Source organism: Colobus angolensis, unplaced genomic scaffold (genome assembly GCF_000951035.1).
Source record: "Colobus angolensis palliatus isolate OR3802 unplaced genomic scaffold, Cang.pa_1.0 Scaffold311, whole genome shotgun sequence".
In the NCBI taxonomy this organism is placed as follows: Eukaryota; Metazoa; Chordata; class Mammalia; order Primates; family Cercopithecidae; genus Colobus; species Colobus angolensis.
The window spans coordinates 2,272,553-2,287,578 of record NW_012116389.1 but is presented as its reverse complement, the minus strand read 5'-3'; the positions used below and the strand labels follow the sequence as shown (position 1 = coordinate 2,287,578).

The 15,026-nt window shown below is 41.9% G+C and overlaps 1 protein-coding gene across 5 annotated transcripts in view; it reads left to right on the top strand.

The window, feature by feature from the left end:
* SEC22C (SEC22 vesicle trafficking protein homolog C (S. cerevisiae)) overlaps nucleotides 1–14,266 on the top strand; it is a 58,822-nt gene extending 44,556 nt beyond the window's left edge. For 2 of the 5 annotated variants that reach the window (XM_011950957.1, XM_011950956.1), the window contains exons 4-7: nucleotides 708–887; nucleotides 4,553–4,671; nucleotides 6,240–6,305; nucleotides 13,576–14,266. In XM_011950957.1, the coding sequence (XP_011806347.1) occupies nucleotides 708–887; nucleotides 4,553–4,671; nucleotides 6,240–6,305; nucleotides 13,576–13,617 (407 nt within the window). In that variant the 3' untranslated portion in view covers nucleotides 13,618–14,266. Of the gene's footprint in view, nucleotides 1–707; nucleotides 888–4,552; nucleotides 4,672–6,239; nucleotides 6,306–8,812 lie in introns of all 5 variants that reach the window. The other 3 variants (XM_011950954.1, XM_011950955.1, XM_011950958.1) reach the window with 2 other exon arrangements.
* Nucleotides 14,267–15,026: the final 760 nt, after the last annotated feature.

Here is a 15,026-nt window from a genome sequence, read left to right as displayed (position 1 = left end):
TTCAAACAAGCCTTTTTTTGAGTTACTCAGATCAGGAGTAACTGTCTCCATTTTTCAAGCTTAGAAATATTCTGTAAATTGCCTAAGGTTGTACTGTACTATGAGAAGTGGTAAGGGGCTAAGACGCATGCCCCTTTCCCCTGACTCGTTGCTGAGGTTCTGTGATGCATTATTGCCTTTTTAGTCGATCGCATTTTAACTATCCTGCTTTGAAGAGATTGATCAGTGTTCATATTAGCAGTCATTTGACCTTTATGTTTAACTTGACACTTTTCAGAATCTGGCTGATTTATTAGCTCTTAGAAATGTGAACTTCAGCTGGCTGCAATGGTTCACGCCTATTATCCCAGCAGTTTGGGAGGCTGAGGCAGGAGAATCCCTTGAGCTCAGGAGTTTGAGACCAGCCTGGGCAATACAGTGAGACCTTGTCTTTACAGAAAAACAATTTAAAAATGAAAAAAATTAGCCAGGTGTGGTGGCACACATCTGTGGTCTCAGCAACTTGGGAGGCTTAGGTGGGAGAATCACTTGAGCCCGGGAGGTCAAGGCTGCTGTAAGTTGTGATGGCACCGCTGCACTGCACTCCAGAGTGGGTGACAGTGAGACCCTATCTTCAAAAAAAGAAATGTGAACTTCATTTTGTACATATTATCTTATAATATCTATTCTGATGAAAATGTTTAACTTGTGTTGTTCTCTTTTTGCAGACAACATCATTCAGAAAGTGAAGTGGCATTTTAACTATGTAAGTTCCTCTCAGATGGAGAGCAGCTTGGAAAAAATTCAGGAGGAGCTCAAGTTGCAGCCTCCAGTGGTTCTCACTCTGGAGGATACAGATGTGGCAAATGGGGTGATGAATGGTCACACACCGATGCACTTGGAGCCTGGTAAGTGGCTTGTAGTTCCCTGATGTTGATGAAGTGATACTGTGTATTTCAAATGGACGTTGATTTTTTTTTTCACTAGAAAGCTATTTTTTGGGGAGAAGGAGTGGTATAAAATACGCTGAGAAGAATATGGACCAATCCTGTTTCTTGGTGGCTGTTATAAAACTTTGACTACAGGCAGGCGTGGAGGCTCATGTCCGTAATCTCAACACTTTGGGAGGCCAAGTCAGGTGGATCACTTGAGTCCAGGAGTTTGAGACCAGCCTGGGCAACATGGCAAAACCCCATCTCTATCAAAAATACAAAAAATTAGCCAGAGGTGGTGGCTCGTGCCTATAGTCCCAGCTACTGCAGAAACTAAGGTGGGAGAATCACCTGAGCCCAGGAGGTCGAGGCTGCAGTGAGCCGTGATTGTGAGCCACTGTACTCTAACCTGGGTGACAGAATGAGACCCTGTCTTAAAAAAGAAAAAAATTGACTATTATGACAGTGGATTGGTTTGAGGGGACGCTACTGTGATGCAATTCAGGAGTTGAAGAATGACTTGGCAGGTTATTTTCTTTTTTCTTTTCCTTCTTCTTCTTGTTTTTTTTTTTTTTTGTTTTTTTGTTTTTTTTTTAAATAGAGACAAGTTTTCTCCGTGTTACAGCCCAGGCTGGTCTTGAACTCCTGGGCTTAAGCCATTATCCTCCTGCTTCGGCCTTTCAGAGTGCTGGGATTACAGGTGTGAGCTACCATGCTCAGCTGGCAGGTTATTTTCTTAATTAGGGTGAAGTCTACAAGTTTATTATTTTTAAATTTTATGTATTTATTTATTTAAGTTCAAGTTGTTCTGACAGAACTACAAGTTTAAATGTTATAAAGAAGATTCATTCTCTTTTTCTGTAAGTTACTTATTGAACTGTATAGATTTACATAATATATACTATATATATAATGATATTATATATATATAGAGAGAGAGAGAATCCTTTTCTTATTATTTACTGAAATGTTGTAAATCTGAAACCCCCACTCTTCTTGTTGGAGGGTGGATAATGGGGATGAGAGCATTGGGCAGTGGATTGGAGCCAGGGCTTCTAATGTTCTCACTGTCTGGCTCTCTCTGAGACCTGGGATCTCCCTCTATCCCTGTGGATTTCAGATACCTCATCTGAAGAAAGAGGTCTTAATGAACGTGATTACAGTGCCCTGACATTCCATGACTTTGTCATTAACGTCATTAGCCACTCAATGCTTAGCACATAACAAAGCATGATTTTTTGCATTCCTGTTTATATTACATACAATTAAACTAATATTTAATTAAATTGGATATTTACATTCTAAGAATTCTATAATGGCATAAGAGCTGAATCCTTTGCTAAAAGAACTGTCTACACTATAATAGTCTTAATTATTTTGTTTTTAACTGTTTTATGCTAAACTCATTTCTTGAATTTTAAAAGTGATGTATTATGTTCATGGTTTTGACTTAACTTTGTGTTTTAGTTTAATGTGTTTCAACCAATACTTGAATTGGCTCTCATTCTGGTCAGTAAGTGGTGCTAGTTTATATTGAGAATAAACTTAATTTTTGTAAAAGGAAGACTGGGTAATTGAGCTCCAAGCTTCTCACTTACCATATATAAATGCAGGCATATCTTTGTAATGTATGTTTTGTTTTTTAAACACTTAGACAAGAGGAGCAAATCCAGAAAGTGTCACCTTGCCCATCTTTCTAGGACATTTTACTGTGATTTGATTTACCCTATTGTCCTGAGGCTAGAATCTTTACAGGTAGCATATTCTGTTCTAACAGTAACTTTTAATTGCTCAGTGGAAACTCTAACACACTAACAATAAGCATAAATTGGATTGTGGCTAGGTATTTGTGTGTGTGTGAAATATAAGGGTAAGAAAGGAGTATAGCGAGAGAATGGGAGGGACACCATTTAATTGTGTGAACCAAAATCAATTTCAGTGGTTATCTTTACAGAGAAAATGAGCGTTTGTTCTCATTATAGTTCTAGAAACAGCTTGTAACCTGAATAATCAATGTTTCCCTCTTTCCAGTTATTTTAGGATTTTAAAAATTGCATTTGCTGTGAATTGCTCTAGAAATGCACATGACATCGCATATTATTATTGTCAGAGAAAGAGGACAAGTTGAATGTTGAGGCATATAATAGAAATGCTTTAAACATTTGACAACCAATTACAAATAAAGCCTTGGTTCTCTTTGGTAGTATAAGAAACTGTTTTGTTTACTTATTTATTTAATTGTTTTTTGAGACAGGGTCTTACTCTGTCGTCCAGGCTAAAGTACCGTGGTGGGATCTTGGTTTACTGCAACCTCCACCTCCAGGGCTCAAGCTATCCTCCCACCTTAGCTTCCTGAGTACCTGGGACTACAGACACACACCACCACACCTAGCTAATTTTTTGTATTTTTTTTTTTTTTTATAGAGATGGGGTTTTCACCATGTTGCCCAGGCTGGTCTTGAACTCCTGGGTTCAAGTGATCCTCTCACCTTAGCCTCACAAAGTGCTGGGATTACAGGCATGAGCCACCATGCCTGAACTCTTTTTTTTTTTTGAGACAAGGTCGCTCTGTTGCCTAGGCTTGTGTGCAGGGGTGCAATCATGGCTTACTGCAACCTCAGCCTCCCAGGCTCAGCCTCCTCCCACCTCAGCCTCCCTGGATGACAGAGTAAGATAAGACCCTGTCTCAAAAAACAAATAAATAAGTAAATAAAACAGTTTCTTATACTACCAAAGAGAACCAAGGCTTTATTTGTAATTGGTTGTCAAATGTTTAAAGCATTTCTATTATATGCCTCAACATTCAACTTGTCCTCTTTCTCTGACAATAATAATATGCGATGTCATGTGCGTTTCTAGAGCAATTCACAGCAAATGCAATTTTTAAAATCCTAAAATAACTGGAAAGAGGGAAACATTGATTATTCAGGTTACCAGCCTCCCAGGTAGCTGAGACTACAGGTATGTGTCACCATGCCTGGATAATTTTTTGTATTTTTTTTTTTTTGTAGAGACAGAGTCTCACTATGTTGCCCAGGCTGGTTCTGAACTACTGGGCTCAAGTGATCTGCCGCCTGCCTCAGCCTCCCAGAGTGCTGGCATTACAGGTGTGTGCCACCGTGCCTGGCCCAGAAATTGTTTTAGGATTTTTCAACCTAATCCCTATTGACATTTTTGCATCAGATAATTGTTTATTATGGAGGCTGTCCTGTGCATTCACTGTAGGGTGTTTAGAAGCATTCCTGGCCTGTATCCACTAGATGCCAGTAGCAGCCTGTCTCTAGTTGTGACAACCAGAAATGACTCCAGACATTGCCAGATATCCACCGGGGGGCAGATTGCCCCTGGTTGAGAACCACTGCTTTAGATAGAAAGGAAATTAAGCACTTGAAAAACCTGTACTTGCCTGGAAAAGAGCCTTTTTCTGGAAGAGACTTTACTCAAATACCCACATCCATTCTGTCCATCGTTTCTTGCCTTTTTTCCCTCTAACTTCTGCTGCTTTTACAATGAATATGTTTGTAATTCTGTGTTTAACATAGTGAACCTATCATTAGTGTAGGTCTAGTTAATGTCTTTGTTTATTTTTCTTTCATATAGAAATTACTTTCACTAAACACTTGTTTTTTTTCATTGTGAAGCTCCTAATTTCCGAATGGAACCAGTGACAGCCCTGGGTATCCTCTCCCTCATTCTCAACATCATGTGTGCTGCCCTGAATCTCATTCGTGGAGTTCACCTTGCAGAACATTCTTTACAGGTAACTTTCTTTTTTTAAACAGTTTAAATTGAAGGACATATGATAGAAGAAAGTGATAAGTATACATTTTATCTATAAAATTGAGGTTTTATAATTTTTCAAAACTAATACGAATTTTATTCTAAATTTTATTCTTTGTAGTAAGTTGAATGAATATGAAAGTTGCTCTTTTATGTCTATTGTCCTAAGAGGCCAGAGGGGCCTGCCAAGATATTGGTAAGAAATGGAGAATTTGCTGCAAGGACATTAGACCACCCTGTGGCTCTTGGGACCCCAGGAGTCACTCCAGGGACTGGATTATTTACCCAGGACAAAAGTTTCATTCTCTGATTTTAAGGTTCAGGCTCTTTTTTCCCCTGAGAAAAGATTGTCCTGTAATCTGATTTATATAATGCAGATGCCACCTTCCTTGTATCTTTGTCAAAGAATTATATATCACTAGGAAGTTCCTACACTGGTCTGCTCATTTCAAAGGAACTTACTATTTCAGTGCTTTTTAAAAATAGTTTTAAAATTTTGAAATATTTTAAGAAGTATTTTAAGAAGGTATAGTCCGGGTGTGGTGGCTCACACCCGTAATCCCAGCACTTCTGGGAGGTTGAGGTGGGTGGATCACTTGAGGTCAGGAGTTTGAGACCAGCCTGGTCAATATGGTGAAACCCTATCTCTACTGAAAATCCAAAATTACCTGGGCGTGTTGGTGCATGCCTGTAATCCCAGCTACTCAGGAGGCTGAGGTGGGAAAGTCGCTTGAAACCAGGAGGCAGAGGTTGCAGTGAGCCAAAATTACACTACTGCCCTCTAGCCTGGGTGACAAAAGCGAAACTCCATCTCAAAAAAAAAAAAAAGAGAAGGTATAGAACCATTATTAGCATCAACAAATAGATATTACTTTTAAAGACAGAGCCACCATACTCACACCCATGAATTTAGTGTGTAAAGTCTGACGCATGACTGATGTTGAACCTCAGGAGACTGATGTAGACTGACCTCTTTGGCGAATAGCAGCAGGAGCTGTGTTATGAGTGGTAACTGGCTGTTACCACATCTTGTCTTTGATCAATGTGTGTTATGGTTTCTACTCTTATTGTTTATGATTGCTCTTAGCCAGATACTTACCAACTGTCTGCTTGTTTGTATACATTAGAATAAGTACCTGGCCAGCAAGATGGTTAAGACATAGTCCCTGCCTTGGGGGCTCTCATGGCCCAAAACCGTGTGTGATGGCAACCCTAAGGAGGCGGCAGTGCCTGGAGATGGGAGGAATTAGAGAAAGCTAGGGCTTAACAGATGCTTAGTTTCTGAGAGGTGGAGGGATTGGCGGCTCATTCCAGGTTGAAGACTTAGCACAATCACATGGGGACAGGAGGCACATGCTGTGACCAGGCTGTTGAAAACAGTTGTATGCTAACCCTGATCTGGTGCATAAACAGGAACTTGTGTCTCACCCAGCCAGGGATTTTGTACTGTCGACCATACCAGACTGAAGGCAGAGTAAAGTGTTTTATAGTGCTGTGTTTCCTTTCATCTAAATATCCCTTTCCTTGTGTTCCTTGTATTTGTTTTAGGTTGCCCATGAGGAAATTGGAAACGTTCTGGCTTTTCTTGTTCCTTTTGTAGCCTGCATTTTCCAGGTGAGTGAAATGATATTTTGGTGAGTGGATTAAATCCATGACCTTATTTTGTTCTTCTGTTCATCTATCAGCAAGTTTCTAGATGTGATTTTTGTTCCACCAAGGTCATGGTTCAAATCATGGACAATAAATGCCAAGCCCTTAGTGGAGGACCTTAGGCCCATTCTGCACAGTCCTCTCATTTTACAGAGGAAGAACTTTGTGCTCAGAAAGGGAAAGCCAGGGGGCTATTGACAGCAACAGAACAGAAACCAGCAGTTTGGATTTGACTTCCCAGAAGGGAGGGAAGCAATTACATGGGGATTGGATTAGGCCTGACTAGTGGGTGGCAAGATACTGCCTTATTGCCTTGTGCTTATTATTAGGACAGTCCAAGCACAGGAATGTCCTTCTATAAAACTAGCATCTGTGTACATGTAGTTTTTAATATATAGGACTAGGCCAGGCATGGTAGCTCACACTTGTAATCCCAGTACTTCCAGTACTTTTCAAGGCCAAGGTGGGAGGATGGCTTTAGGCCTAGAGTTTGAGACCAGCGGTGGCAACACAGCAAGACCCCATCTCTGAACTTTTTTGTTTGTTTGTTTTTGAGACAGAGTCTTGCACTGTCACCCAGGCTGGAGTGCAGTGGCACAATCTTGGCTCACTGCAAGCTCTGCCTCCCGGGTTCATACCATTCTCCTGCCTCAGCCTCCTGAGTAGCTGGGACTATAGGTGCCCACCACCACGCCCAGCTAATTTTTTTTTGTACTTTTAGTAGAGACAGGGTTTCACTGTGTTAGCCAGGATGGTCTTGATCTCCTGACCATGTGATCTGCCTGCCTCGGCCTCCCAAAGTGCTGGGGTTACAGGCGTGAGCCACCGCGCCTGGCCTCCGCAAAAAAATTTTTAAAATATATATATACATGTATAGGACTAGGTCAAAGAACTGCTGTTTTTTGTTATTGTTATTGTTTTAATAGTAATACTTTCTGACTCAAACCTGTTCTTTAGCAACTGAAGCAAACATTAGAAAATTAACTAGAGGGTTTTGATTAGTTATTTTCAAATAAGCTGTGTACTAAGGGGTGGCATAAAGAGGCACTTTTGAGTCCCTCATAGGCAGAGTTAATTCTAGTGAAAACCTGGCTCTAATTCTTCCTTGTCCTCCATATGGACTAGGATTTTAGCACTCTCTCTGAATACATATTTTTTTCTCCCTTTTTTTAAAAATTAAAATTTCTGTTCTTAGGACACTTTCCTTCTCTTCCACATGCATTCTAGAATGGTTTATTCTTAAGAATTACCCAGGCCAGGTGCGGTGACTCATGCCTGTAAGCCTAGCACTTTGGGAGGCCAAGATATGTGGATTACTTGAGGCCAGGAGTTTAAGACCAGCCTGGGGAACATGGTGAAACCCCATCTCTATTATAATAAAAATACAAAAATCAGCCAAGTGTGGTGGTGCATACCTGTAGTCCCAGCTACTTGGGAGGCTGAGGCATGAGAATTGCTTGAACCCTGGAGGTGGAGGTTGCAGTGACCGAGATCATGCGACTGCATTCCAGCCTGGGCAACAGAGAAAAACATTGCCCAGAAATGTAAAAAAGAAAAAGCATTACCTGATGGTGCAAAAAGAAATTTTCAACCCATGAAAATACACTCATTTTTTAGAAAACAAGTCTCCAAGACCTTGGACATAGCCAGTGGCAGTTTCCTAGAGCTATGTTTTAGGACTGCAGGGATTGTACAGTTCCACCACATTCCTTCAACTGTGTTCCTAGTTGGATAGCTCACTCCCTTCCTCTGTAGTTTGAACCTTTGTTGTATTGATCCATGTTCAGTGATGTCCTTTTTTAAAAACAAAACAAAACAAAACAAAAAACAAGAAAGCATTGAACCAAAATGCTGTTTCTACCTTTTGCAGAAGAAGAATGGCCCCTTTTATGTGTGATAGTCATACACAAAATACCAGTCACTCTCCCTGCTGTGAGACCTTTGCCCGACTCGGAGATGCTTTGAAAGACATGATAAGGAGGGTGCCCAAGGGAAGAGTGGTACTCAGTGTAGTCGTGGCTCAGGAGAAACCAAAATAGTAAAAGCATGGCTTCCTCTCACCAGCTTGCTTGCCTGTCATGGCTTCCTGAAGGAAAACTTCACTGGGGGACCAGTCAGTCACGTTAGGGTCCCCTGGTCTGGCTGTCTGCAGCTTACTTGCGGCTCTTCTTTCTCTACTGCCAACAGTCTGGGCATTTCTGTCTATTTCTTGAACTTCTCTCAGATGCGCCATGCACTAATTCTTCCTGTGACATCTATTTCACTTTCCTTTAATCTTCCAAATCCTCACTTTTATCCAATAATTAACAGCAGCCTAACCATTGGTTCCCACTTTACTGTAATGAATTCAGTTTAATCAGCTAATGTGAGGGAAATGTCACTCTTCATGGAAGCTGTGGGAGGTGAATTCTGCATATGATCTAGTAGCCATTTTATCTCTGATTGGAATTCCTCTTCTGGTCTCATTTCAGTGTTATTTGTACCTGTTCTACAGTCCAGCCAGGACTATGAAGGTGGTGCTGATGCTGCTCTTTATTTGCCTGGGCAACATGTACCTGCACGGGCTGAGGAACCTCTGGCAAATCCTTTTCCACATAGGAGTGGCTTTTCTCTCTTCATATCAGATACTAACAAGGCAGCTTCAGGAGAAGCAGTCTGACTATGGAGTATGAGGATGACACTGTGATGAATGGATTCTTTGATTTTCTTTTGAGGATCAGTCTGTTTCTCTTTCTGCTTCTCTACTTTACACTCCAGTTTCCATCCTTTTCAGCCAACTGGCTTGAAAAACCAGGAATTGGGGATGTTAAACAGTTGCAGTGGAAGTCATGAAGTTGCTTGATACCCAGCCTTGGTTCTGTGCCGAGCATTATTGCAAGATCTCCAGTTCAGCACGTTTACTTAGGACAGCTGGATCTGGGGGCTCATCCAGAAAGAGCTTTATTGGGAGAGAGAAAGGAAATATTTTGGTCTTTTAAGTTCAGTGATACAGTAAACCACTTGATTCAATAACACTGGTTTTATTAATTGGCAGTTGTCTCCAAGGAACCACTTTAAAATCCAAATCAGCTTTCAGTCTAAATATAACTTGGTTCATTTTTTTTTTTTCCAGTGGGTCAGTACAGGATGAATTAAAAACCTAAAAATATGGTTCTTAAATATAAGCTAGATAAATTTTGTTTACATTTTTTCAGTATCTTAGGTTTGATATACCTTTGGAATATTTAAATATATTTTGGATATAAATTGGACTTCATTTAGGGTGAGGGCAAACTTAAGCTGAGAAAATGGTTAAGAAATCTGAGTTAATTTATATGTAACCTTTTATGGTGGCGGCACTGTGTGGGTACAGAAATGTTTTATTTATTTGCGGGGTATATCCGAATATTTTAAAAATTAATTGAATAACCGGTACTACTAGATGATAAGTTTATCAGCATGAGCAGAAATGAGAATTTCAGGATTACTTACAATTGACCACAACCTGGAGTAGGTAAATGAACATGGATTCAGTGGCACCTTACAGATCCGCTTGGGAGAGGCTGCTGTCATCAGCCTTTTCAGTAGAGCTGAGTGCCTGTTATTTTAATGATGATGACTACTGTACCCTGTGTACCTGTTTGCAGAGCACCTCCAAAATTAATTCCTCCTCTGTACCTTTCCCAGTCATCTTAATTAGCTTGAGGGCCTAATTTTTTATGAACAAGAGTTAAGTAGCTGTTAACTTTTTAAAGCTTGATAGAGATATAATTAACACATACTCTGGAAAGTTACTGTCTTTCATTGTCAAAAAACTGCTTGATCACAGTTTTCCAGAATATGGTTCTGGATAAGATCCCTTAGGTCTCCCAAAATTTCAGCCTGGCTTGTTTAGTACCACTCAGGAGGCCATTTTGGGAGTTTGTTCTTTGGATTGTTCTTGGTAGAAGTCTGGAATCTGAATAGTTCAACCACAGTTGCATGGAACGCTTTGAGTGTTCAACTGCATTATGTGGTCTTGATAAATTTTTAAAAATCCTATTTTGATAGTTTTTAAAAGTGGAAAACCATTACAAGAGTTGAGTATATAGGGAATGTAAGAATGTAGTTTTAGAAAATTCAATTATATTTGGTTATCATTGGTATTATATTGTTACTGAGCTACCTTGTTATCATTTTAAGAAAGATAAGTTTATATACTGGGAACTATGTTGGGAAAATGTTGCCATAGTAACTTTATTTTTTATAATAGAATTTTCTATTTTTGACCAAACAAAATATCTGGATATGGGCCAGGCATGATGGCTCACACCTGTATTCCCAGCACTTTGGAAAGCCAAAACAGGAGAATCGGTTGAGGCCAGTAGTTTGAGACCAGCCTGGACAACATAGTAAGATTCGTCTCTACAAAAAAAAAAAAAACTTGCCAGATGTGATGGCACATGCCTGTAATCCCAGCACTTTGGGAGGCTGAGGCAGGAGGATCCCTTGAGTCCAGGAGTTTGAGGCTTCAATGAGCTATAATCATACCACTGCACCCCAGCCTGCATGACAGAGTAAAACCCTGTCTCTGAAAAATCTGAATATGAAAATTATATTGGCAACATACTCAGACATAAACTCCAAAGTTGTCTGTCCGCTGATTTCACATCTGCATAATTTTCTGCATACCCAGCAGGTGAATTTTCAGTTTTTCTGGGAGACAATTTTGAAGAGATGGTGAAATAGAATGGGAATTTAAGGAGGGGAGGTAAATTGTTTTAAATGAGAAGAACAAAAACGTTTTAAAAGTCAATAAGAACACTTTGGGAGGCCAAGGTGGGCGCATCACAAGGTCAAGAGATCGAGACCATCCTGGCCAACATGGTGAAACCGCAGTCTCTACTAAAAATACAAAAATTAGCTAGGCACGGTGACGTGCGCCTGTAGCCCCAGCTACTCAGGAGGCTGAGGCAGGAAAATCTCTTGAACCCAGGAGCTGGAGGTTGCAGTGAGCCAAGATCGAGCCACTGCACTCCAGCCTGGCGACAAAGCAAGACTCCGTCTCAAAAAAAAAAGTCGGTGAGAACAGCTTGAAAATGGACTGTTTTCTTTTTAAGCCTGTGTGGCATTGGGTTGCCATGTAGACCTGTACCCCGGGTGCTTTGGGCATCTGAGCCTATGATCCATATTCAGTAGGCAGTAAAGAAACGGTCCTTGAAGATGAGTCCTTCCTGGTAATGCTTCCTGACCACCAAAGCACTACCAAAGATATTACCCACACCAGGTTGAATGTGTGGATATCAGTTAACATCCACATGGGGTGAGATTGACTTTTGCAAACGAAAGGGAAAAGATGCAGTAGAAAAACAGTACAAGTAATGACCACAAAAACATTGTTTGACTGAAATCCAGCTAGCTAAAAGAATCCTCAGCTCACTGAAGGAAGAGACTGATAATAGGAAAGAAGTTCTGGTGATTTCATCCAAGGGAAATCCCCAGGCTTAGGTTTGACTTGGTTCAGGGTTGGAGGTTTATATAGCCTCTTGTGTGATCCTTGATACCAGCAAACTGGTTCCAAATCCCAGGAATTACCCTCACTCCACCATGGACTCACTGTTGTTGTAGCACTTTTGTTTTCCCAGTAGTTAAATGCTACCTGTGCAGCTGATCTTACTGGGCTAATCTGGGAATAGATGAAATAATGTTGAAAACAAAACTTTAGAGGTGCCTTCTGGTATCAGATGCTGCAAGGCCTTGAGCATCAAAGTGTGTTAAGTTTCATCTACTGTATCAGGGCCAGAGTGTGGCTCAGTGCTCTTAGGAAGGGTTTCTCAACCAAGGGGCCAGAGCCCAAAAGGTTTCCCCTTCCCTAATATCCTAATGAAGGAAACATGTAAATCTGTTTTCCCCTGTTAGGCTAGCCTTACTGTGATGAGGACTGTACCTGGCTTTCCTTTTCCTGGGTGGAGACAGCTGGGGCATATTCAGGTGGCATTCCCTCTCAGTACCAGAAGGGACATCCCACTGCCTGCAGCTGGAGGCATGTGACCATAAGCTCCTGGTTTTGCTTTTTGGGCTTGCATCCCTCTTTTCTGTGAACTCGAGAATGCTGGAATTAAAACATGTAAGCATTTTGATTAAATGAGCTTGAGCTCCTCTGTTCTTTTCTGGGTGCTCTTGTTCTCCAACTCTCCTGCCTCTTTCTACCTCTACCCTATACACTCCAGCTCTGGAGACAGAGGTTGAAACGAGTCCCTGGAGGGATGAGAAAACCACCTTTAATTGTAACGAATGGGGTGGGTAGACGAGCTTCAGAGTGGGAGCAGATTGCACTGAGGTTCAACTCTCCCACCCATGCCTGGGAGTCAAGTCTTGGAGAGGAGTAACACTCTTGGTGGTCAGCACAGCTCAGAGTCAAAGACAACAGCCAGCAGGCCAGCAGCAAGGCTGGCTGTGTGAGGCACAGGAAGCAGGGCATAGATAGGGAGCAGAGCTAGGGGTTCTCTCTTTGCTGGAAGATAGCAGCTGCCCCTTGGCATATGGGGGTTGCACACTGCACCTTGCAGCCAGGGCTGCCATTTGCTGTTCTGTGAAGGAGTTGGCCACTCATTGGAACATGCAGGACAATGACCTTCTGAGAACCTACTGCTTGCTTGCACAGTGCAGCACAAGTGAGGACAGGCACCGGTGGGAGCATTTGTGGTGATCAGATGTGCCTGGCAAGCCCCTGTTCAGACATTGCTCACATTCCAAATGGTTTTGTGTAGAATGTTGCACAAGTCTGGGGACGCTCTACCTGTGCACTGTGAGTGTTAATGATGGTGGAGAAAGTGAGTGTAGCTGTGCCCTTGCGAGATAAGGTGAGGGAAAGAGTGCACCCGTTAGCTAACCATCAGCTTGCTAGGCTCTTCACTGAGTCCTGTGTCACAGTGCGCAAATCATTGCCCATCAGGCCTCAGTTTCCTCATCTGGTAAATGGGGTGCTGTTATGAGGGTCAAAAGTGGTAGTGGAGGGAAATACTGGGTGAATCCACCATGTGTGGGAGGAGAAAGGCTTTACATTCACTTGGTACATGAAGGTTTTTCTGCTTCAGGCAGCACAGCACAGCCATTTCTTCTGGCCTTTACAAAAAGGCATTTTGTTATACTACAGTGTAAACAACCTCAATTTTTCACTTCAAAAGGTAGCAGCCCCTTTTCTTCCCACCCTGGACCTGCCTTTCACCCCCTGGGCACAGAACGCATGGTACTATTGGTGTTTGGTTTATTCCAGGATCCAGGGAACTGGTTCTGCTGGTTGGACCAAACCTCATGAGCCAGCCACCCCTGACCCAAGTGAGGAGAGCTCTGATTCTCCCATCTGGGAGCAGTGATGTCAAACTTCTGTTGCTGGAGAAATCTCATCAGCAGGGAACTTGTGGAAAAGGGCTTGTCAATAAAATCTGGGAATGGCTGGATATGGAAACATCTGCCCATGTGTGCTGATGGCAGAGCTGTTGCCCACAAGCGCCTTTTGTTTAGGGTAAAATTAACAAACCCATTCTGTTCCTCCAACCCATGCTTGGTACATATAACCTTCTTTAACCCTTACATTTATATGATTCTGGGGTTGCTTCAGAAGTATTATTTCATGAATCATTCATATAATTTGATCCCCCAGGATTCTATTTTGTTTAATGGGCTTTTCTATTAAGAGCATAAAATACTGAGGCTGATTTAGTCAGGGCAAAACCATTTACATATTCATTTTAAATACTTGCTGTTCATGTTACACAAGCTTCTTACGGTTTTCTTGTAACAATAAATATTTTGAGTAAATAATGGGTACATTTTAACAAACTCATAGTAGTACAACCTAAACTTGTATGAAAGTATGTAAAAATGTTGTATAGCCATTTATATCCTATGTGTACATAAATGAGGTGGCTTCAGAAATGGCAGAATAAATCTAAAGTGTTTATTAACATGTGTCTTTGCACTTGTGTGAAAAATTCTGAGTTATGGATCCTTTCCTAGACAGTGTGATGTGGGCCTGACGTAATGGGAGGGGGTTGTTGAGAGAAGTGAAAGTCAGGTCATGTCCAGTGAGGCCTAGACAGGTGCAAGGGCTCAAATAGTCTTGAGCACTAATTCCCAACCAAAATAGCAGTCACAACAATGCCCTGGGGGCTGGGAGGCCTCCCCACTTCGCAGGCTCTGCCCCTGTCCTGCTGTGTGCAGCAGGCACTTTCCCTGCTCTGTGTTTTGGGCTCTTGTCTACTGGGAAGGTGAAATTTCATCTCCCAGGACCAGCCTGACCACAGAATGGCCACCAGGGGGCACAGCTGCTGGCCACCTCCTCAGGTTTCCAGACAAGGGAAGGTGGCCTTTTGCAAAGGCCGTTCCTATAGCAGCTAATAAAATTCCCAGAAAGGAAGCAGATGCACTATCCTCTCCTGACCATCCTCTAAACACATTGGGGAATTCACTCTCCAAGAGTCTCTGCACCATCTGTCCTAAGTCAGGATCTTGTGGAGGAAGGCAGTGACTGCCAAAATAAACATCTGAGTTATTGGGTGCTGGGATTTGGAAGTTGGTAGTTTTCAGACACCATCTGCTTCAACCATGTTTTTGCTCAGGTTGGGAAGCTGAGGCTTGTTCTAGGGAGCCAGTGACAGTAAAGTTCGGAGCTCTGTTTCCACTGAGCAGGAAACAAGTGTCTGTCCCCCACTTGGCAGTACCCAC